This window comes from Cervus elaphus, chromosome 6 (genome assembly GCF_910594005.1).
Source record: "Cervus elaphus chromosome 6, mCerEla1.1, whole genome shotgun sequence".
Taxonomy (NCBI): domain Eukaryota; kingdom Metazoa; phylum Chordata; class Mammalia; order Artiodactyla; family Cervidae; genus Cervus; species Cervus elaphus.
Window position 1 is genome coordinate 27,524,783 of NC_057820.1, and position 24,787 is coordinate 27,549,569.

Consider the following 24,787-nt stretch of genomic DNA (forward strand, 5'->3'; position numbering starts at 1 on the left):
CTTCAGCCCTAGGATATAGGCAAAAGCCATGCTTTATATGCCTTACCTATACCACAGTTCCTATTCTTTTATCCAGAATTATCATAATATTAAAATATTACTTCGAATGCTTAGAATCCACAACTCAGAACAGTATTAATGCTTCTTTTACGTAATTAACCCATAAGGAACTAGAAGTCCTGCACTGAAATGGGGAAGAGAGAACAGTGGGACTTTTACACACCTACACAATTTTCAGATGGCAACACATCTTTGAAAAATAACAGTCATGGACAGTTATGTTAGATTCTTTTCATTTTTTATTAATTGTAGCACACACAAAAGAAGCAAAATATTTAAAGAAATTTATGTTCTTTAGAAAGGGTGTTGGTTTAACACCAACAGAAAAGAAAAACAGATGGATAAGCTCCGAGTTTTCATTTCTCTTTTTTTCCTCTTACTCTCAGGGTAGGCTGAAAAACAAAAGATAAATATAATTACTTTTATAAAATGGCATATGCTTTTTCAAATATATTCAAATGAATGCCAGATTGCTTAGATTGTCTTTCTATTTCCACCAATGAAAACAATTCAGGCCTGTCCTAGACTCATGGCAGTTGAATTCTTCTGCTGGGCAAGGGGAAAGGACAGAGCAATAAGGTTTGTAAAACTCTCTCTTCGTCATGATGTCATCAGGGTTGAACGTTGTAACACCAGATTTTCATCATTAATTCCCAGAGTCATTTACTTAACAACTACTCTTTTTTGGCCACACCATGCATCACAGCTTGCGTGATCTTGGTTCCCTAACCAGGGATCGAACCTGTGTCCCCTGCAGTGGAAGTGTGGAGTCATAAGTATTGGATCACCAGGGAATACCTGACACCTACTTTTTACCTAAGTTAATTACAAACAAAAAAGTTGCCTTCTCAAAGTTAGACCTCTAGGAAGAAAATCTCTCCATTTAGGACTGAAACAAATCACATTTTGAAATGCTCCCATTTGCAAAGATATGAAGCTGTTTCCTGTCCTGAATGCACAAAATACAGGTATTACCATATAGGCAAAGAACAAGTTAAAATCTAATAGTGGAATAAACATCACAGTCAGTTTGAAAAATATAAAAAATAATTCATGCTAAAGAACAGTTGAGCAACTTTGTTTCAAAAATGAAAGTTCCATTCTATTTTTTAACTTCCCCCACCATACTATACTAAAATGGGTTAAACACATTTATGTTCAAACATCTGAGTTTTATAGTGAGCCTTTTTGTCATAAGAGAAATTCTCTTAAGACTTAGCATCTTGACACATTGGAAACTTCGTAGCAAATTATTTACTTGTAGTAGAAGTTCACACAAGGTAGACCTCTCATATTCGCCAATGAAATGAATTTGCTTTTGAGCTATTTGGTTGAGCCATGTGAAATCATTGATATGCAACTGTTTTTGTGCATATGAAAATGCACTTTCATACAATTCAGCCTATTACCTACAGGGTCCCATTGCTGAGCCAGTACTTAGTAGAATGACTCTGTCTTCCATGTCATATTAGGGTAGAACAAGATAGTGGTTAATTCTCAAGCTCTGGTGTGGATTTTTAATTTTGGCTCCACCTCACTGATTGGATGGTCTTTGGGTAAATTACTTAACCTATGCCTTGATCTATATTTTTCTTTTCTCATCTGCAAAATGAGAATAACTATTATATTACTAATATATAATATTATATATTATATAACTCAGGCAACTATTTTGAGAATTAAAGTGTATATATATATAATATATATATAATATATATATATATAATGAGTTTAGAATAGTGGCTGGCATTAATCAGTTGATCTTTGCTATTTGAATAACTAGGGGCTTCCCAGGTAGTACTAGGGGTAAAGAATCCTCCTGCCAATACAGAAGACATAAACAAACTCTGATCCAATCCCTGGGTCGGGAAGATTCCCTGGAGGAGGAAACAGCAACCCACTCCAGTATTCTTGCCTGGAGAATCCCTTGGACAGAGGAGTCTGATGGGCTTCAGTCCATAGGGTCGCAAAGAGTCGGACACAACTAAAGTGACTTAGCATGCATGCCTGCATTATAATTACTTTTTTTTTTTTAATAATTCCATTCACTTATTTATTTTTGGCTGTGCTGGGTCTCTGCTGCTCAGGCTTTACCCCAGCAGGGAGGCGGGGCTGCTCTCTAGTTGCAACGTGCAGGCCCCTCATCGCAGTGGCTTCTCTTGCGGAAGCGCAGGCTCTCGGGTGCATAGGCTCCGGTGGTTGCGGCATGGGGCTCAGTAGTTGCGGCTCCCAGGCTTTAGAGAACAGGCTCAATAGCTGTGGTGCACGGGCTTAGTTTCCGCAGCACACGGGACCTTCCTGGATCAGACACTGAACCCACGTTTTCTGCATTGGCAGGCAAATTCTTCGCCCCCGAGCCACCAGGGAAGCCCTATATAATTACTTGTTTAAAAAAATCTAAAGTATAGTTCCTGGAGGAAGGCATGGCAACCCACTCCAGTATCCTTGCCTGGAGAATCCCCATGGACAGAGAAGCCTCGTGGACCACAGTCCATGGGGTCGCAAAGAGTCAGACACGACTGAGTGTTTAAGCACAGAAAAGTATACTTACCTGAGATGCTTGTGGTTGTGTCGTGGTTAGGCTAAGGCTGCTTGAGTTGAAGCAACAAGTTTTGGACCCTAAATACAAAGAAATGACAGATACGGGGGAAATATTAGCATCACTGTTAGGATTTTTTAAAAGTAACATTTATACAGCCATTGGTGATTACAAAGTAATTTTTCGTATATCACATCTTTTAATAACAGTTCAGTACTAGACTCTCTAGAAGGAGGCTCCCTGATATGCCCCCAAAGGAATAAAATACTGTCAAGTCCTAGGGGGAAATATTAGATGATTCACACATTTAAATAGAAATTTCCCCTGTAACCTGTAAAATCAACTATTCAAATTCAACCAAACCACAAATTACCATTTTCAAGAAAATGTTAAACTAAATTAAGTTTTGGTTTGATGATGTCTCTACCAAAAGATTTCAGGCTTTAGAAATATTTCTTTCTAAATTCATAAACAGACAACTTTGGAAACAGAACAAATATTAAAACACAACTACAGTGCAGCAAGAGATTTTTTAAAAAAAAGTATTTCAGTCATTTGGTAAGACAGTTGTATGAAGAATAAGATTTCTGTTCCACACACACATAATTTCTTTCGGGTACTTAGAACACTAACCCCTGGCTTGACCAAATGCAACAGCAAAGGAAATTAGACATATTAAAGTGAAGACAACACCAGTACCTCCACAGCGAAGCAGGCCTCTTTGTCAACAGCTGCGCAGCACTTGTCTACAAAAGCCACGAAATTCTCCATAACGGTCTTCAGTTGTTCATCCGTGGCCTTGGGCTTGTGTTTCAACAGCTCAACAAGCGCACTGCATTTGAATAAAAACAAACAACAAAGACCAGAAAGAAATGCACTCACTGAAGGAAAATGGAGACAGTAAGAATGGGAGCAATGCTGCTTAATATTCTAAGTCTTAGAGCCAGACAGCTCTGGATTCGAGGCCCAGGCGTACCATTATAAGCTTCAATGTTCTCACTTGCATAATGAGAATAAAATCCACCTTCACAGGGTGGGTGGAAGGATCAAATTAAGTAATCAATGGAAATTGCTCAACATTTGTAGTGTCAATATATCTCAACAAATGGTTCTTCAGTAAATCACTGGAAAGGATGATGTCATTGCACGCATACGTTATCTGATTTGGGGAGTTATGCCATATTGAATTGTATAAATTTAAGAGCTAAAAATAATTCTTAAAAATGTACTTATCCTGGACTCCATTTAAAAAGTTTCTGATCTGAGAATCTTTCTCTTGTTATTTTGTAATTCGCCCCATTCAAAGTTAATAACAATCCTGACCCAGGGATTGAACCCAGGTCTCCTGCATTGCAGGCAGAGTTTTTAACTCCTGAACCACCAGGGAAGCCCTAATAATATAGAAGCCATAGGAAATGAAACTATCCAATTCAAGGGAGCTGGTGGTTCTCTTTCTTTGACATCTGCAGAGACAATAGTGCTAGAGAAAGAATCATATGGGCATAGTAGGTTTTACAATATTACTTCAAAGTCTAGATCCATGATCAGAAGCCACCAGAGGGAATAGCAGCTTCATGTTGCTAAATTTCTTGCAGTTATAACCCCTTGTGACCTCAGTAAGGAATCAAGGGAATCAAGCCTCTGAACTTGAAATGCCAGATGTTTTTAATCCAAGTTCCATTCTCAAAGTTAGATCTTAAGGGGCTGCCTTATCTGTAAGTCGACACAGAACAAACTGAAAATAACTATTCATGCCCAGAATTAAATTCTTATATAATTTCTACTGACTAATTTGCTATCTACAAAATTGCATCAGTTAATTGTTCAGCTTATTCTACTGGACTAGCCTAAGATATAATTCTGCTGCAGCTTTTATCCATTATTCTGAATGGTCTGTGGCAAGATGGTGAGGTTTTTTTTTTTTTTTTTTCTTTTGCTAAGAAAACAAAAGGCTCTCCATTTTATTCTTGACACTTTTATCTGCTTAACATGGTCAATACTTTTGTACTTCAGGTGTATAATCACTATTTCAGAGAAAGCTGCTCGTTTACAGTTCTATCAAGACTCCCAACACAAAGAGTAGTGAAATACTCCTCACGTTTGTTTCTTGATTTGTTTCTCAGCATCGGGAACGGTGCATATATCTGCATGGAAGGTGAACAATTTCTCGTCAAAGGCTTTGGGTACATATGTTTCGTCAAGTGTCAGAGCAGAGAAGCATGGCCGTCTGTTCACCAGCGACTCCGTACAGCATTTGGTGACTTTTTCGCTCACTGGCGTCTTCTCATGCAACACGCACAACCGGTTGAGGACCAAGCTCAGCTAAAAACAGGCAGGAACACAGAAGCTCAAAGAAAGCATAATGAAAGGTTTTCCACGAACTCCTCCCTTCCCCTAGACCAAAACAAATGCTATCTTTTAACTCACGGCATTGAATCCAAGGTTGATTTGAGGCAACAATTTACTTTAGAACTACAGGTAAAAAGGGACCTTGAAAAATCTTCTCAGTTAAATATGTCTACATTTTAGGAATAATGTATTTGAGAAAATAATTGAGTACATAATTTAAGATGAGTCCTGAGATACGTTTTGGAGTAGGGAAGAAATAGTCTTATACTGATCCATTAAAGAAAAAAAAAAACCCAAAAAAGTTAATAAAAATTTAGAAAATGCCAGGATGGAACATTAAAAATTCATGACATTTTTTCAAAACAATTTATCACTTTTGGAATCTTACTTAAATCCTCTGATGGTCAAGATAATACAGGCAACCAAATCCTGGTTGCTACTACCAGATACACAACACACACACACACACACACACACACATACATGCACAGGTAAAAGCCAGCACTTTCACTTGCTTCCGAAAGTTTTGTCAACATTTAAAGGCAAAAATTCATCCCTATTGACAGTTCTATTCTAAAAGACTCACATAGTCTTCAGTACAGGACATTCTTTCTGATTCAGGCTTTGTACAACACTTGGTGCCCACTCTTCCTAGGTTTCTTGAGATCTCCACGAGAGTTGGAGTTGACACTTGGGGTGCTTTCTTGGTGTAACGAACTATGAGCCTGTAACAACATAATCCATGTGTTTTCAGTCAGACAAGAAACTCTTTTTCTAACACATCAGGTCAAGCAGAGAACACTTAGCCAAAATCCGGCAAGATGGTTTCCAGGGAAGACCTATTCCAGTCATAAATTGTCTTCATCGTCACATGGGCGGAATAATGTGGGTGAAGACCTTGTCCTGAGCAAATAAGTAACCTAGCTTTGGATTCCACTTGTGCTATATAATCTTAGGAAAGTAGCTTACTTTATTATAATTCAGTGACATGAAAATACTTTCTAATTGCTTCTTTCTTTCAATAAAACCTACTAAGAGCTTAATACACATCAGTACTATCCTAAATTTGAAAGATACGGATGAATTTTTCTCACCTATAAAACAGAAGGAAATACATCTGACTCAAAAGGGATGGTGCAAGGACTAAATGAAAAGAAACAAAGTATGCAATCAGCCTGACATGGTATCTAGCATGTAATAATCACTTACTAAGGATGCTAGGTCATGTATGGATGTGAGAGTTGGACTGTGAAGAAAGCTAAGTGCTGAAAAATTGATGCTTTTGAACTGTGGTGTTGGAGAAGACTCTTGAGAGTCCCTTGGACTGCAAGGAGATCCAACCAGTCCATCCTAAAGGAGATCAGTCCTGGGTGTTCATTGGAAGGACTGATGCTGAAGCTGAAACTCCAATAATTTGGCCATCTCATGCAAAGAGTTGACTCATTGGAAAAGACCCTGATGCTGGGAGGGATTGAAGGGAGGAGAAGGGGACAACAGAGGATGAGATGGCTGGATGGTATCACCGACTCGATGGGCATGAGTTTGAGTTAACTCCGGGAGTTGGTGATGGACAGGGAGGCCTGGCGTGCACGATTCATGGAGTCACAAAGAGTCGGACACGACTGAGCAACTGAACTGACTGACTGACGGAAGAATGCTAATCACTATTGAAAGTCAATGTATGACCATAATCTACTCAAGGGATGAGACTATGTCTTGTTCATTTTTGTTATTCCAAGCACCTATAGTTAAAACAGTGGTAACAGGTGTAAGTTGAAAAATAAATATCAACTAAATGGTGTGCCCCTTCCTGTCGTAACTTCCACAGATAAGGCTCTATTTAATCAGAACATTAGTCTATCACCTTATTGAGCTAGAGCCACTGAAGACTTATTTTCTGCTCTGTAAAGCATTGCTTTTATTTTGTTCACTCATAAACTATTTCTTAACTGTCAAACAGCATCCTCAGTTCCTATAACCCAATATTTGATATTTTTCCTCCAAGATTTGAGCCCAGTTTTTTAAACTTCACTCAAATATAGGCTCTTCACCCCATCAACTATTTTATCTCATTTTCTCTGGTCTTTTTTGATGGAGAATGATTAGAAATAAGACTTTACTTTCAAAACTAAAAGTTCTATATAGGTTCATAGAATATCTATGAATATCATCTTAAATATTTACTAAATGAACAAGAAAAGTTAGCCAATAAGCAAATATACTTACGCATTTTGGAATCCATACTCTCCAACTTTTTCGAATAGGTCACAGTTTTGTTTGATTAAATTCTGAGGCTCATCCACAAGATGCTGAAGTTTGTCAAACTGAAAAAGAAAAGAATTGTGCTTACAACATTCTATATGAGGAAGAGATGCAGGTCATTTTTCACCCTTCTAGGTAGAATGAGATCCTTCCTCTTCTCTGCCCAAAGTCATGCAAATAGCTTTTTGATGCCAAACCTATTATATGTCCAAACTGCTTATTTGGTAAGGCTGTATGAGTGATTAAGAACATTCAGACTCTGGAACGCAACTTCTAGTGTTTAAGCCAGAGAATTGCTCTGTAAACCTCCTGAGCTCATGAAATTAAAACAGAGTCTGGGATATGGTAAAAACCTAATAAATGGTGGCTATGGGCTTCCCTGGTACTCAGTCAATAAAGAATTTGCCTGCAGTGCAGGAGACCTGGGTTCGATCCCTGAATCAGGAAAATCCCCTGGAGAAGGAAATAGCAATTCACTCCAGTATTCTTGCCTGGAAAATCCTATGAACAGAGGAGCTTGGGGGCTACAGTCCATAGGGTTGCAAGAGTCGGACATGACTTAGCAACTAAAGCATCAAACCACCACGTAATTATAAATACTCATCATTATCAAGCCATCTCTGCAGTTGCATCCCGAGCTCTCTGAGGTAAGAGATTTTGTCTTGGTCATCAGTTCTTGTGTGCTGCTAAGTCTCTTCAGTCGTGTCCGACTCTGTGCGACCCCACAGACGGCAGCCCACCAGGCTCTGTCGTCCCTGGGATTCTCCAGGCAAGAACACTGGAGTGGGTTGCCATTTCCTTCTCCAGTGCATGAAAGGAAAAGTGAAAGTGAAGCTGCTTAGTCATGTCCGACTCAGCGACCCCATGGACTATAGCCTATCAGGCTCTTCTGTCCAGGGGATTTTCCAGGCAAGAGTGCTGGAGTGGGTTGCCATTGCCTTCTCCAACTCCATGTACTAGGAGTGCTAAATATCTCAAACACAAGCTATTTGCTAAATATTTGCTGTTGCTATTGTTTAGTCACTCAGTCATGTCTGACTCTTTGCAACCCCATGGACTGCAGCACACCAGGCTTCCCTGTCCTTCACCATCTCCCAGAGTTTGCTCAAACTCATGTCCACTGAGTCAATGATGCCATCCAACCACCTCATCTTCTGTCACCCCCTCCCCCCTTTGCCCTCAATCTTTCCCAGCATCAGGGTCTCTTCCAATATGCTAAAATCTTATCTTAGCATAGCTAAATATGCTAAAAATTCTTGAAGCAGATTTCTTCCCCTTATTCAATTTCTTTTAAAACCATTCCTAAACTGTTTCAAAAGAGATTTGAAAATATTCTACATCAATAGATTTCACCATCTTCCCTAAGGTATTAATTATTGATTATTTAATAAAACTTGAAAACAGGTTAACCTTCTTTATATCTAAGTTAAATTCCTTTTAATTAACATCTAAGTGTACTTTATTTTGTTCTCAGGAGTCTAAAAAGGGAAAAAATGCATGGTCAAGATTTTGTAAAATTAAGAGAGTGCTCTCTTTGACCTTTCTTTTTTATTAAAGGTTATTATTCCTATTATGTTTACAGGCACAGAACTGAAATCGTCTTAAGAAGAGATCTACATTGCACGATATGACAATCTGGCATCATTTTTCTTTCCTGTTATTGGAATCATCAATCAAAGAGCTACATATTTTCCTTCCAGAAACTTACCACTGTGGCATAGCATGCATGTGGATCATCTTTGGCACAGCAGTCCTCCAATGTGGCTTCATATTCCTTAGCAACTCTCAATAACACTGAGACAGCGTACTCAGGATGCCTTCTTGCATATTCATACAAAAACCTAATTAAGATGACAATAAAATAGATTTTGTTGGACAAGTGAGCAAGAAAAACCACATAATTAACCACAAATGTAAATCATATCCTAGAGGTCTGAATTGGGCTAAACCCTGTGCAGTCAAGGACTAAGGGCTTGAAGGTTCAGAGTTAAAGCTATCAAATCCTGACTCCACCACTTGTTTTATTATATCTCCTTAGATGACTTATTACAATTATTGAGCCTTGGTTTCCTCCTCTGTGGAATAGGGATGATAACAGAATGTCTCAGAAGGTGAACTGTGAGAAATACATGATGTAATCTATGCAAAACACACGCTGTTGGGCACATATTGTTTAATGAATGACACTTGTTACTATTAGGTACATCTTGTCTGATGTGGACTACACTTCAAAAATGTTCTGATAGATAACTAGAGATATATTCTTAATTTTTCTCTTCTCTGTATAAATAAATTCTTTATGGGTATGTAATTTTATGGAAGATTTGGTGCACAGGATACTATAATTGAGCAATAAAAATTTAAAGTTTATCACCACACTTACTGATTTTTTATGATCATTGATTTTGTCATTTAATTGTATGCTACCTTGCATGCTACTGGACTCTGGTCTTTTCAACCAAATCTGACTCATTTTCATTTTAAAGCACCTGGTAACAGATTCCATACTTTACAGTTCTTTGCTGGCATAAGATAGATAGATAGATAGACAGATTTAGAGACATAAAGATGTATTACATATATTCACACATATATAAGTCCTAGAAATACATTTTGAATAAATGCATGAATGAATAATATATATAATTTACATGTGAACAAAATATTTCTATATGTATTTCCAGAAATATTCCTAAGGAGTCAGGAATGGGAGTAAAAGTAAATTTTTATTATTCCATTGTACTCTATTGATAGAGCATCTGCCATAAGCATGTATTATTTTATGACAATTTTTTAAAGTCAGTTTTTCCAAAAAAAGTTTAAAGGCTGGGAGAGGAAAGAATAAAAAACATTGCAGGCAACATGAAAATTGTACCAATTCCAAAGGAAAGCCTAGAATAATTTCCTAAATTCCAAGATCGTATAAAACTATGAAAGGATCATTTCTTATCCACTTACGTGCCCAGGAAGACATCTTTTGCTTCCTGATAGTTTTTGCAAACCTCCTTGTCTTCAGCAAAGTCAGCAGTTAATGGGGGCAGGTTTTCAGGTACAGCATCTTTTTCTACCTCAGCAATGCAGTGGGATTTTTCCAACACAGGCTTATCACAGCATTCCTTCAGTTTACTAGAGAGTGTATCTTGATTATCACATATGTACTTGGCAAGATCTGCCTACAAGCAAGTTGGTGAAAAGTGTTCAGTGTAAATTGACATTCCTATGCTTCCTCCCCAGACTTCTACTATGTTGACAGAGCACATTCATTGTGTTCTAAGACCACACTTATACCAACATGCCTTCTGTGAACACTTTCAGTCTGTTGCTGCTAAGCCTAGAGGCACAGATAGAACTACTAAAACATGATTGGAGAAAAACTAGTCTTAATAGAGGCTCATGTCAGTTATTTATTAACTTTATATTCCTACTTTTAAAACACTTAAGTTTTTATTTTACTTATTTATTTTTAAACACTTAAATTTTTAAATTAAAACTCAATAGGGTCTTTCCAAATATCCCCTTAAATTAAGTGCAGGCATCTTGAAACCAAATAACAGAATAAAGTGCTAGAGATTTTTGAAAATTTAGTCAAGATCATGGTCACAGACCCCACTTACACATGTAAAATATCTGCCTTAACGTTTTCAGAAAGTGTCCTGCAAGGTTAGGATTTTTGCATTTTGTCAGTTTGAGAGAAAAAGATATTCCAAATATTGTATTTTTTAACATAGGGAGTTAATTAAGAGAGAACATAGAGGGGAAAACTGCATGATTTCCAAAGCTCTCTTAAGGTTCCAGCCTTTCTCCAACTCCTCCCACCTCCTCAAAAAATCCTCTTAGAAATCTACCTTTGTGACTGTCCTACTTCAGCTTTAACAATTTGATCTCAGAATTTGAATGGAAGGGATTACAAATTATAAATGAGTTTATTAGATCATTTAGCTAATAGGATATCAGAGAGAAAGAAAGAAAGAGGGAGGGAGGGCAGAAGGAAGGGAAACAGGGAAAGGATTGAGTAGACCGATCAGAGAAAACAATCTCAAACCACTCTCAGTTGTTCTGATGCTAAACAAACTGATTCTACCAACTTAAGCAAGTATGTTACCATAAAGTATACTGCGGATTCCTTACCCTGTCATCTGCACATTCAAGTAGGTCCCCATGGCAGCATTCTTTGTGGACTTTTGTGAGATCTGTCACTATCTTGGTAACCTCTGCAAAGTCAGCCTTGGGAAATTTCTGGCTCAGACGAGCTACTGTCCTAAAAAGAAAATTCGCCCATCAAAATATTATTAACAGACAACATTTTATGTGAAAGCACTAGGAAAATACTACACATAACTAGAAAATTTAGGCTCAAATAACATACAGAAATAATTTGTAAGATATATTAGCTCTTATTTTAATGCTAATTCTGAACCAAATGTTAGAGCAAAAGGTTTCCTTAGGGCAGCACATATGGAGGTTAAAAGTCCAGCAATTCATGAAAACAGAAATCAAAGAGGGATTCTAAAAAAGGCAACATGCTGAGAGGCCCCAGGTTTAGAGCCCAGGAATGACTTCCAGATCTGGCTTCAAAGCTTAATAATCATGTGACCCTAGGCCAGTTACTTAGCCTCTGTGAGCTTCAGTCCCCACAGAGTCACAACAACATGTTAAGTCAAAGCATTGTTGTGAGGATTAAATGAGATAATCTATATGAAAGCATTTTATGAACGGGGAAATGCCATACAAATTCCAGTTACCCCTTTTTAAAATTATTAACGAAAGCACATTCTTCCTGACTTCTAAAAGCCTCTGAGGAAATAAATTTTGTTAACGTCTAAAAAAATTAGAGAGTTGATTCAGTGTACTTTTACCAAGAAATTGATTCAGCATAATCTCTATACTCATTGATAAGATGTAAAATCTAACATCCACAAGCTTTCTCAAATCATTTCAGAGTCACTGAAATCAGATAAAAGACACTTCCTACCCAAAACCAATCATACCCTGTTTAACCATGTATCATTTGATGTTAGAGTTGTTTTGTTTAGTGATTTTGTTGACGGTAAGGATGACAGGCAAGATAGTTCAAGCGACAATTTCTTGAGAGCTTCCAAAATGTCTGTTTTCAATTGATTTTCTGCCCAATGTTGATTTATTATTGACTAGAAAGTAAGGGATTGGTGGTGGGGATGGCAGAGGGTTGCAAAAGGGATTCCTTGGTCCAAATATTGAAGGATGCTTCTAGAGCTAGCTAATAATATCAAAACAGAGGGCCAGTCAAAAGCAAGAGATTAACAGCAGAACTGGTGCTACCAGAAAATGAGAAGAAACTTTGATGACTGAAATTAGTTATCAGAACGTAAAAAGACAAGCAGACACCTTCAGATAATTGGTTGGAGGGATGGAGATAAAATTAGATAAAAGACCCTGACTATAGATCTATAAAAACAGTGGATTATTATACTAAATCACAATCATTAAAAAAAACACGGGAGTCTAAACACCTGTCCTGGAAGAACAAAAAAGTTGTCCTCTAAATTCTCTGACTACTTAGGGAAAAAAAGGTTAAAAATAATGACAAATTGTCTGTGATGCTCTGGTTTTCATCTCTGTCAAATGTCTACCTTTCAGACAACCAAAAGAATGAATGTGAAAGCACTGTGTAAAATGACATATGATGTACAATTTTGTCAACTGAACCATCATTTACATCATGAAAAAGATGCAAACTAAATTTAACACACCATGCTTTTAAAGCTCTTTCTCCAAATTTTTGAATACTGGCGCACTTGAGTCTCTGTCTGGCAGATGAAGCCAGTACTTTTTCTCTCATAGTATCAATCTGCAAAAAGAAATAATTTGAGGAACATTAGAAAAGAAAATTTATGTGCAGACCACCCCTTCTTGAGCTCAGATGAGACTACGCCAAATTAAATCTTAAAGAGAAAATTTAAACCTCAATTCCCAAGTATTCATTATTGGCAGATGATTATTTTGTTCTATAGAAAAAGGAAAAGTCAGTCTGGTCATAGTGGAACCTCAGGTGGTTAAGAACCAGCGTGGAGGTATTGTCAGGGAAAAGGGAATGAAAAGGAAAAGCAGAACAGTGTACACAAATATCCAAGGGAATAGAACTTTGCTGACTTCTTAATTTTGCACGTAATGCATTTTAATCCTTCCTCCACAACTCCCATAACATCAATAAACTCCCTAGAAAAGAGAATGCAGTGTAAATATTTATGGGATGAATCAATAAACCTAGGCTTCTAGATGCAGTTAAATTCTCCCCCACTTTGAATTCTGCCCCCCCCCCCAAAAAAAAAGCCTCATGAAAAGAGAAACAAAAATGATGTCCTCTTACTGTGCAATTTGAAAAATGAGTTTCTGCATTTCACTATAGCAATTAGCACTATAGAAAGAGGCAGGATATTTAGACACATACACAGTGGTTCCCTCTACCAGATCCACTTTGTAAATCTTATTAGAAGAAGGAAAGTGGAAGACATAAGCTTTTCAAAAAAGGTGAAAAGACATAGCCCTTAGTGAAAAAGACGTAGCCCTTCAAAAAAGGTGAAAAGATCTTTGTTTGGGGGAAAGTGGGAGGAGATTAAACCATGTAAAGAAGTTTCTACTGGAGGCTTCAGTTTCCTAAATTTAGCCATAAGATGTCCCAAAACTGAGGTTTGATTATGAATTGGTTCTTCTATTCTTTCTGAAGAATACCTTTGGTAGCAGGCAGGCAGCTTTATCATCAGCTTGGCAGCATTCTTGAAAAACTCCATTATATTTATTAGCATAGTAAAGGAGTTCTGGGGCATAAAAGTAGGGATGTCTTCTGGCAACTTCGTATAGGTATCTAAATTTTTAAACAAAGAAAACAGTCACTTTTCTATGGCAGGAACATTTGTAATCTACCTTCTCCCCAGAGCCTTCAAAATTCAAAGATTTCTAATTAACCAATTAAGCTCAGTTTGCAAATGATGAACTTGCCTTTGTCATTCTTTAAGTCAGTGAAAAGGCTAAACTCATACATATATATACATATAAATATACACGCATGCATAAAATAGTTTAATTTCAGTGATATGTTATGACTAATTTGAAGTAAATTCTAAGAATGCTAAATATATACATATATCTTTATAATATCTTAATACATGTCAACTTCAATTATTTTCATACAGATCATATCCTGTTCTGCAAAAGATCTTTGATCAACTTTTTCATCATGTAGAATATTGTAGTATGTTATTTGCTACATAAATTACTTATTACATAATAAATAACAATATTTCTTTGAAAATTGTCATTAGGACAAAAACTTCAAGTCCTAATGTTGATAATAATTTTCATAATAGTAATTGTTATAGTGAATCTTGACTTATTTCATAATTTTTAATTTTGAAGTTTTAAAAATCAGATTATTTACTTTCCCCAAAACTTCTTTTCATCTGCCTTAAACTCAGCACACAAAGTGTCGGGGTCTGGTTTCAACTTAGGGAGGTCTGGGTTGTCGTCTTTGTGTTTCAGGAAGCATTCGTTTCTTTCAGGCTCTTGCTTCTCGCAGCAGTCGGCCATGTCACCATAGGTTTCACGGAGGGATGCAACTTTACACAATTCATCTCCAAAGAGAGTGTGCTACATGGGAGAGAGCAGGCTTCAAATTGCTGAGCAGCGTTTTACTTCCCTTACACCCAAAGAACAGTACAAGAAATTAATACCTTGGTAAACCTCGGTTAGTATGTCATATAAAAATCCACTTTTTTTTCCCCTCAGATTTAGAGAGTTTCCCTTGATTTGACCATCTATGGGTGATTACCATAAGAATTAGGTGTCACACTATTACTTATAGTGGATAACACAGAAGGGCAAAAAGAATGCCTTTAAGGAATGAACAGAACTCCTGTTTCCACCAGAGGCTAAAGGCCAGGAGAGAAATCATTATAATAAAAACTCAAGGGAAATTATCCTCTAAGTAGCAGTGAATTCACATGAGGGAGGACAGTGTTCAGATAGTTTCTCATTTGATCTACTCCTTTTCGAGAGGTCCAAATTTTCAGTAGAGACCATTCGAAACTGAGGAGTAACACAATCTACTATATATTAGTTGCTACTGTATTAGAATATAATTTTTTTGTTCTAGAAATGTTTGCCTCAATGCACAGTCCATTAAGTGAATCTTTTCTGTATCGATTAATTTTGATTATGAAGGTAATTATAACTTCAGGGGAAATAGGCTCAAGACAAAATTTATTAATTTCTTTTAAAATATATTTTTAAAAATTCATATTTAGAGTAATATTATTGTGGGTAGTTAAAGAACTGATTCTGCCTTGAGGCAGAAGTACATATACAGAAAAACAAGGAGGAAGCTTTCTGTGATAAACAAAAAATTGCCTTGTCCCAAGAAAGGTATATATAAAGTGGTAAGAAAAATATAGACTTATCTTTGTATTAAAGATCTATCTGAAAATATCACAAGTTCAAAGTCCTGATTTTTTATTGTATGTAAAAATATGAATATCCCTAAAACAAGGAATACATAGCCATACTGTTGTTTTTACCTAGATAACAAGGTAAAAACTATCCTATCATTATTAGTGCCTATGAAAAGAAATTAAACTGTAAATTTAAAAAATGAAATTTCTAAAAATAAAAAATTTCCAAAAACACTATGACTTTTGTGTGTGGTTTCAGTAAAGAAACGTTTTTTAAAACTGTGAGTACACTAGAACATCTCTATCATCAAAGAAATGCTATACCCACTTTTGAGTTTTGCTTACAAATACAGTCTTTGATAATAATTGAGAAAACTAAAATGAGATATTTTTACTTTTTAAACATTCAAGATTATGTTATAGAAAAAGAAATAATATTCAAAATCAGAATATACTTACAAGTGACTTTTCACAACCTGCATGTGACTCGTCAGCAACACATTCTTTTGCAAAATCAGTTAATTCCTTCACTAATTTTACATGTTCATCAAATGGACACTGCTGGAGATACTGAGAAAAGGCAATCAGTACCCTGAAATAAAGAACACAAAAAAATGTAGTATAATAAAATTTTAATATACACTAGGTTCCGATCCCAAAGAAAGGCAATGCCAAAGAATACTCAAACTATCATACAATTGCACTCATCTCACACACTAGTAAAGTAATGCTCAAAATTCTCCAAGCCAGGCTTCAGCAATACGTGAACCATGAACTTCCAGATGTTCAAGCTGGTTTTAGAAAAGGCAGAGGAACCAGAGATCAAATTGCAAACATCCACTGGATCATAGAAAAAGCAAGAGCGTTCCAGAAAAATGTCCACTTCTGCTTGATTGACTATGCCAAAGCCTTTGACTGTGTGGATCACAATAAACTGTGGAAAATTCTGAAAGAGATGGGAATACCAGACCACCTGACCTGCCTCCTGAGAAGCCTGTATGCAGGTCAGGAAGCAACAGTTAGAACTGGACATGGAACAACAGACTGGTTCCAAATAGGAAAAGGAATATGTCAAGGCTGTATATTGTCACCCTGCTTATTTAACTTATATGCAGAGTACATCATGAGAAACGCAGGGCTGGATGAAGCACAAGCTGGAATCAAGATTGCTGGGAGAAATATCAATAACTTCAGATGTGCAGATGACACCACCCTTATGGCAGAAAGTGAAGAGGAACTAAAAAGCCTCTTGATGAAAGTGAAGGAGGAGAGTGAAAAAGTTGGCTTAAAACTCAACATTCAGAAAACTAAGATCATGGCATCTGGCCCCATCACTTCATGGGAAATAGATGGGGAGACAATGGAAACGGTGGCTGACTTTATTTTTTTGGGCTCCAAAATCACTGCAGATGGTGATTGCAGCCATGAAATTAGAAGACGCTTACTCCTTGGAAGGAAAGTTATGACCAACCTAGACAGCATATTAAAAAGCAGAGACATTTTTGCTGACTTTGTCAGCAAAGGTTTGTCTAGTCAAGGCTATGGTTTTTCCAGTGGTCATGTATGGATGTGAGAGTTGGACTGTGAAGAAAGCTGAGGGCCAAAAAACTGATTCTTTTGAACTATGGTGTTAGAGAAGACTCTTGAGAGTCCCTTGGACTGCAAGGAAATCCAACCAGTCCATCCTAAAGGAGATCAGTCCTGGGTGTTCATTGGAAGGACTGATGCTGAAGCTGAAACTCCAATACTTTGGCCACCTATGCAAAGAGTTGTCTCGTTGGAAAAGACCCTGACACTGGGAGGGATTAGGGGCAGGAGGAGAAGGGGACGACAGAGGATGAGATGGCTGGATGGCATCACCTACTCGATGGACATGGGTTTGAAATTTGGGTGTTGGTGATGGACAGGGAAGCCTGGCGTGCTGCGATTCATGGGGTGGCAAAGAGTCAGACACGACTGAGTGACTGAACTGAACTGAACTGAACTGAGGGTGCTATGTTAGAAAACAGTGTGTCTGTATATGTTATATATTTTACACACCTTTCTCACCATTATTCAGAGATCCTATTGACATCAGCTGTGATCTGAGACCTAAGCAGGCATATGTGGCTTTCAAATCAAAGAAGATGTATATTTCCAACATGTTTAAATATATGTGTGTGCAGGTCAATATATGCATACTATCATCTATGTGAGCAAGCAAGCAAAATGTATTCTAAATAGACCTATTGTTAACCAGGGCATTACACAGGTCCTTCAACTATTTAAAACAAAAAACAAAAAGCATACATACATACACAAATATCTTATTTAATCAGGCAATAGGATGAGACAGACTTTGAAATATGAGCTATTTCCTCACCTTTTACTAGATTAAAAAATATTCAAAGTGTCTGCTGGGTAAAGGATTTAGCAAACAAGTTGTGAAAGGAGTCACATAGCAAAATGTTTTCTACCATGTAGCTTATATAAGAGTTCCAGATCTACACTGTCCAAACAGTTTTCATTAGCCACAAGTGACAATATATATTTTAAAAAATTAAAATTAAATACTGTTTATATTTTTGATTCTCAGTTGCAATTGCCATATTTAAAGTCCTCAATAACCACAGTGGCCAATGGCAACTATATTGGTCAACAGTGATACAGACTATTGCCATTGATGCAGAAAATCCTATTGGAGAGTACTGTTCTACGATCTTTGATGATGGGACTACAAGGACTTCAAAATTGTAACCAACACTATTAGAAACATTAAATTTAACTCTTCAATATTTTAACTTACAGGCCTTGGAAATTGTCTTCTCCCAAATCTTTAAACCGATGAGCAATCTCACTCTTGTCTGGAGGGGGAAATGGGAGGAAAAAAAAAGATTTGCTTTAAATTCTGAAGAAACAACTGGTTACGATATTATTTTTTATGTTTCTCTCCATTTGACTTGGATATTCATTTGCTCCAAGATATTGAGCTCTGGTTCCCTACAGAAAGTCTTAAGATGGTGATGAAATATTTCTTCTGCATTTAAGCAGAAGAGTTATTTAATCACCAATGATACTACTTGAAAAATCATTAAAGTCATTACATATTTATAGCTTTATATTCAAACTTGGATAAGACCTAATGCTTTTGCAGTGTCTATTAACTGAGAGGATAGTCGAAATGGAAAATATAAATACAAGTTCTATTTATAAGATTAAAATCACAAATTTTGTATTTTTTGTATAAATTAAAGTACAGCAAACAGGCCTTTGGAAACTTGGATTTTTAAATTCTATCTTCAACTATATTTTGTGAAGTTTAAGTCACTCTACAGAAACTCCTTCATGTGCAATAGGAAATTACAGTTTCTAAACAATTCTCACTATCTTTTTCTCCTAGGATGTTAGAAATATATTAATAAGGTATCTTCCTAAGGGTTCACAAAAACACAATATAGTAATAGTCTAAAAATAAATGCTAAAGGAAAACTTTCTTCATTAAAGATTCAAGGTTTACTGAAACATTTTTGTCTGGGAAAGAAAAGTTGAACAATTGAAAAATAGAATTCTTACGTGTATCTCGACGAAACACACCCCTGGAATAAGCAGAGCTGAAGAGGAGGAGAAGGGAAATAAAAGTTACCCACTTCATTGTGCCAAAGTTTTGTGGGGTTGATAGAAGAGATAGTATGAATAGAGGGAAATCGGCACTAATATACTCCTTTGGCCAATAATTGTAGATTATTAACTAGACTCATCTTTGTATTTCATTGGTTCATAAGTGATTACAAAATTCATAGCATTCTTGCCAAAAAAATTGTTTGACTGAATCCCTTGTGTATGTTTGCCATCTGGAACTGATTTTTCCACAAGACTTTGTCAATTCAATAGTTGTGTAAAACACCTTATCAAATTTTACATAAGAGTTTAAACGATTTGTACCATTACTGTGTTCTCTATCTGTGATTTACTATTTGAACATTTTAGTTTTCAATATTTTCAAAAATTTGACCAAACCAATAGCTTGGAAATAAGATATATTAAATAATATATAAGATATATTAAAAGAGCCACCTATGGCTGACTCATGTTGATGTTTGACAGAAAACAACATAATTCTGTAAAGCAATTATCCTTCAATTAAAAAAGTAATTTTTAAAAGTTAAGCTCTTAATTGTATTATTACTAATTCAAAGTATACTTTAACTATCTGATAAATAATGAAACACACACACACACACTTGAGTGATTCAATGTCTTTTCATTCTTCTGAAACTGTTCTGTCTGAAAAAGCTGATGTCTTGGTTGCAAATTAAGGAAAAGCCGTAGCAACAATAACAACTAAAATGGATGTACATTTTCTTCTCAGCTCTGGCCCACGTGTGATTCAGCCCCTGGGACAAAGTACTTAGAGGAAATGTGGGTATTGCCCATGAAGCTTTCCATTAAACAGACATGGGGAAGAAAATGGACACAACGGCTGGAGCCATCACAATATACACAAGACAAGCTGAGCCTGATTACACCTTTAGTGGTTATAAGAATCCTAGATCTTCTTTACCAGGCATCGTATCCTTTCCCATCCCTATTTCACACTTTTTTCCCTCTCTCTCTTTTAATAAAAAGTCACATGCTTTTCTTTAATGTTACTCTAAATTTCAGAATAAATTTAATTTGGGGTCTAAAACAAAGCAAAACAAAGATAATTTTTCAAAAATGTTTTTTCAAAGTTCCTTGCTTATTCTCCCCACCCAAGATTTGATCTCTACCTCTGAAAAATTATGTTCTCTGCCCTTTTGCTCTAAAGATAAAGAACTATGGATTTCAATCAGTAGGAAAACTGACTTTCTCTGATACTACTTTCTCTAGCTCCAATTATTATCAATCCAGATATTTCACTTAGTTAAATAACTGAATCAATCAAAACTGTCAGTCATGTTGCCTATGGCACATATAAGCACAGAGACTAGTAAATACTTAAGAGAAGCATTATTTTTCCTATTCAGTCTTGTGATGCAAGAAATACACTTTCTATGATCTTATTTTATTTTTAGGAAACTGATTAAGTAATCAAGCACAGAAAAGGAGATAACAGAAAAACAAGTGATAGATATTTAGATACATGACAGAGATGGATAATATACATATAGATGATAGCTGGCTAGCTAGAGCTAATAAAAGGTTTTTTTTAATGGCTTAAGGGAGTTCTGAAGAATGGAGCCAAATATGTTTTTCTGGCCATAGCTGAACAGAAATAAATCAATATCTGCCTATGGAATTATCTCCACTGGAGAAAAACATTTCTTTAAAGTCTGAAAATGTATATTGTAAAAGGAAAAAGGAAACTATGCTAATTTTCTAAATAAAAATATAATGCCTTTTGAGGTAAATTATGGCATCTTTTATTTGAAGTCAGTATTAAACCCTGGCCTTTTCCTTAAAATGTGTCTTCTGGGAAGACTTGATCAAATACACAGTCCTTATCATTGGACATAATTGTGTTACTAATTCCCAAAATCAGGCCTTTGTCATTCACACATATACTTTGTGCATATTTTTTGTTTAAAAAATGAAAAGAATATTAGTTTCTTCACCTACTTTGCACTGTAATACTATACTGAAATATAATGGTAATATAGAAAACAAAAAAATTAAATTCATTATGATTCTGGAAACTTAAAATCGATATTCCTATATTTAATGAAAATCTCATAGTTTTCAAATAAAAACTGAAAACACCTGAATCTTTCCTTATAGTATCAATAATGCATTTTCCATGTGTGTACCCTTTTGAACAATTAGCAGATGTATGAGAAATTTAAGTATTTAATTTTCAACATTATCTGCTTAAAATTTATCTTAATCAATCTTAATTAATAAGCAACAGTTCCCAAAATAAGGACGCCAAAATAAGGATACCTTATCCCAAAATAAGGATAGTTTTCTTTGATTAATTCTGCAGGTACATTGTAAACTGAGAAGAATAAAACTACATATTTGTTGGTTATTTCTAAAAATTCTCTTCTTCAAAGCTTTTAAACTCATATTTAGTTAATCATCAAAGGAATCTGGCATGGGAGTAAATGCAAATATTTAAACCAAGAGTTATAAATATGGCTTAAAGAATCTAGTTTCTAAGTAAGTAGGAAACTAGCTCCAATAATTTTTCAATGCTTTCCCATTTTTAAGGAAGAAGTTTAAAGAGAGAGTGGTCAAGATAACTTCTGGACTTCGCTGCTAGGACAGAGGATAAGAATCCATCTGCCAATGCAGGGGACACAGGTTTGACGCCTGGTCCAGGAAGATCCCATATATAGCCGAGCAACCAAGCCCATGCATGACAACTACTGACCTGGTGCTTTAGAGCCCACCAGCCACAATTACTGAGCCCACAGGCTCTGCAACAAGAGAAGCCACAGCAATAAGAAACCCACACACAGCAATGAAGAATAGCCCCTGCTCACCGCAACTAGACAAAGCCCGTCCAAAAGCAACAAGGCCCTGGAGCCACGAGCCGCAACTACTGAAGCCCGTGCACCCTAGAGTCTATGCTGCACAAGAGAAGCCACTGCAATGAGAAGCTCCAACTAGAGAGGAGCCCGACTCTCCACACCTAGAGAAAAGCCTGTGCAGCAAGGAAGACCCAGCGCAGCCAAAAATGGATTAATTAATTTTTTTAAAAAAGAAAGATTACTTCATATGGAAATATTAATAATGTACTGATCATTTAGAAGAGAAAAAATACCTTACTTGAAATATAATGAGGAATTAAACCTGAGCCTTTTTTCCCTTTAGTTGTTTGTTTTTGCATTCACTTCGACACGATAGAAAAAGCAGTTTTGAAACAAATGACATCTCTCTTGAGAGCAGTCCCCCACTTGTTTGTCATGCTAACCATAACCTTAAACTTACACCTTCCTATTAAGCTCAGGATTCCTGAAGCTTCTCATCAAAGTCATCCAAACCAGGTTTCCTTTCATCTGTTCATTTTCTGGGTCCAACCCTTATGCTGTCTCCTTTTGTAATAGATTACTACCTCTTGGTTGCCTTCTCTCAGAAAAAAAGTGAAACATGTGCATTAAAATGCAACAACAATATCTGATAATAGCCTCGATATTTAAATAGAGACTTTCTAGAAACTCTTAACTCAAAGTCATTCCAAAACAAGGGAAAATTGGATCTATTTGAAGAGAAATTTAAGAATAGGAAAATCTTTTCTTAGTATGATTCCTACTATACTGTGGACTTGGATGTCTGTATGTGTGGATAGGTGGGGTAGATCCTACATCATGAAGGCCCTGGACTGCTTTCCAAAAAAATACAGAAGGGTAGAAAAGTGAAAGATCATTAAGCATCAGACTAACTAACTGAAACATGGTAAGCAATTTAACTTATTCACTTGTGAAGATACATTTCCCATTAAAAAGTAAGAAAATAAATTGTCCAGATTGCATGAACTTATATAGGCATTTCGAGTACAAACAAAAAATTGTAATATAATTCAAATATCAACTGAACCCTCACCTCCCTCCGTAAACACTTGATTAGTAAGAAAATTCTTTGCTGAAAATTTTGTAGGGAACAAAGAAAAGAAAATTTACATTATAAAACCCACACTAGATCACAATTGCTGGCTTGTCCCAGCTCCCAAGACCCTCTCTCTCCAAAGCTCCCATGGCAGGAGGGTCCCTTGTCTCCCTATCCTCATGTTACTTTGGGCCTCTAGAATTCAGTATACCTTCTTTCAGATTTCCTAATCGTTTTTACTTCAAATTCCTCAACTCTTTACTATCTATGCAGGTTAATTCATGTTAGTGTCCATTTCTAGCTCCAAGCTTGAACACACAAATCTGTTTATATCTTTATGCCATATGGGTCAAGTTGGATTAACTCATTGTTAAGGACCCTTCTAGCTTGAACCTTCTGTTATTCCATATAGTCAGTGAAAGAGTCATCGTGGGGCTCCGTGATAAAGAATCTGCCTGCCAATGCAGGAGACACGGGTACGATCCCTGACCTGGGGAGATCCCACGTGCACCACAACTCCGGAGGCTGAGCTCTACAGCCCGTGAGCCAACAAGGACTGAAGCCTGGGCACTCTACAGCCCCTGATGCCCAAGAGAAGCCACCACAGTGGAGGCCTGCCCACCACAACGAGAGCGGCCCCCACTCACCACCAAGGAGACAAAAGCCTGTGCACCAATGAAGACCTAGAACAGCCGAAAGATAAAATGAATAAATAAATATGAAAGAAAGAAAGAGTCATAGCATGAGAAAAGGGCCTGGCAGAATGAATATAACAAGTTAGGGAATTGGGATACAAAGCTGAGAACCGGTCCACTGCTAAGCTGCCCAGTGGCTCCTCAGACATTACTTTCTATCTAGTTCTCTAGATGGCTCCAGGCTGAGCATCTGAAGTTTGCTCCCTGTGGACTGATAACTCCCAAGATGAAGATAATAGCAGGAGCAAGAGAGAAGCTGGACCCTGCCCAGATAAGAGACCACATATTTCTCATTCTCGAGGTCAAGGAAATCTTCCCAACTATAGATGCACAGAAAGGCTCCTCAGAGGTCAAAATGGAGGGGCCATCACTTCATAGTAAGTGATGTCAACCTACCCATAGGCCTTTTTGCTGGACTCCATCTTGGCGAAGAGATGCAGTTCACACATGAAAGAAAGCTGACATAGACCAAATACAGACTCAGAACCAAGCAAAGCAAGATGATTGGCCAAAGGAAGCCAGAAGAAATGCCCCAGATAAGTGATTCAAACTCCCAAGGGTACAGCACTCTCCAATCCACTCATATTCCGCTATTCACATGTACACTCTGCCTCCAAATAAATACTTCACTTGTTTCACTACATTCCGTCTGTTTGTAGGAATTCAATTCTGCAAAGCCGACAGGTCAGGTCTTGTCACTGGCCACTGGCCCTGGTGGTCCAACGGCTAGAATTCAGCACTCTCGCTGCCATAGCCTGATTTCAATCTCTGGCCGAGGAACCAAAATCCTGCTTCAAGCCACTGCAAGCTGAGGTCATGTGAGATCAGTTCAGGTTAACATTTTTAAGAAATGAAAAGATCATTTAGCTTGTCTAAATTATAAAATGACATATCTTCCCATCATTTTTCCAAACCAAGAAAAACATAGCTAACGCCTGAAATCCATGTTTATC

At 36.8% G+C, this 24,787-nt stretch overlaps 1 protein-coding gene across 1 annotated transcript; it reads right to left on the reverse strand.

The window, feature by feature from the left end:
* Positions 1–281: 281 nt before the first annotated feature.
* Positions 282–19,330, reverse strand: ALB (albumin). Its single transcript, XM_043906494.1, has 15 exons — positions 19,186–19,330; positions 18,419–18,476; positions 16,093–16,225; positions 14,625–14,833; positions 13,919–14,051; positions 12,940–13,037; positions 11,339–11,468; positions 10,169–10,383; positions 8,919–9,051; positions 7,175–7,272; positions 5,535–5,673; positions 4,698–4,921; positions 3,299–3,431; positions 2,612–2,679; positions 282–452 (listed from the first exon to the last, which is right to left on the reverse strand). The coding sequence occupies exons 1-14, from the start codon at positions 19,262–19,264 to the stop codon at positions 2,638–2,640; spliced, it is 1,824 nt and encodes a 607-aa protein (XP_043762429.1). The 5' UTR covers positions 19,265–19,330; the 3' UTR covers positions 282–452; positions 2,612–2,637.
* Between the last annotated feature and the right edge of the window lie 5,457 nt (positions 19,331–24,787).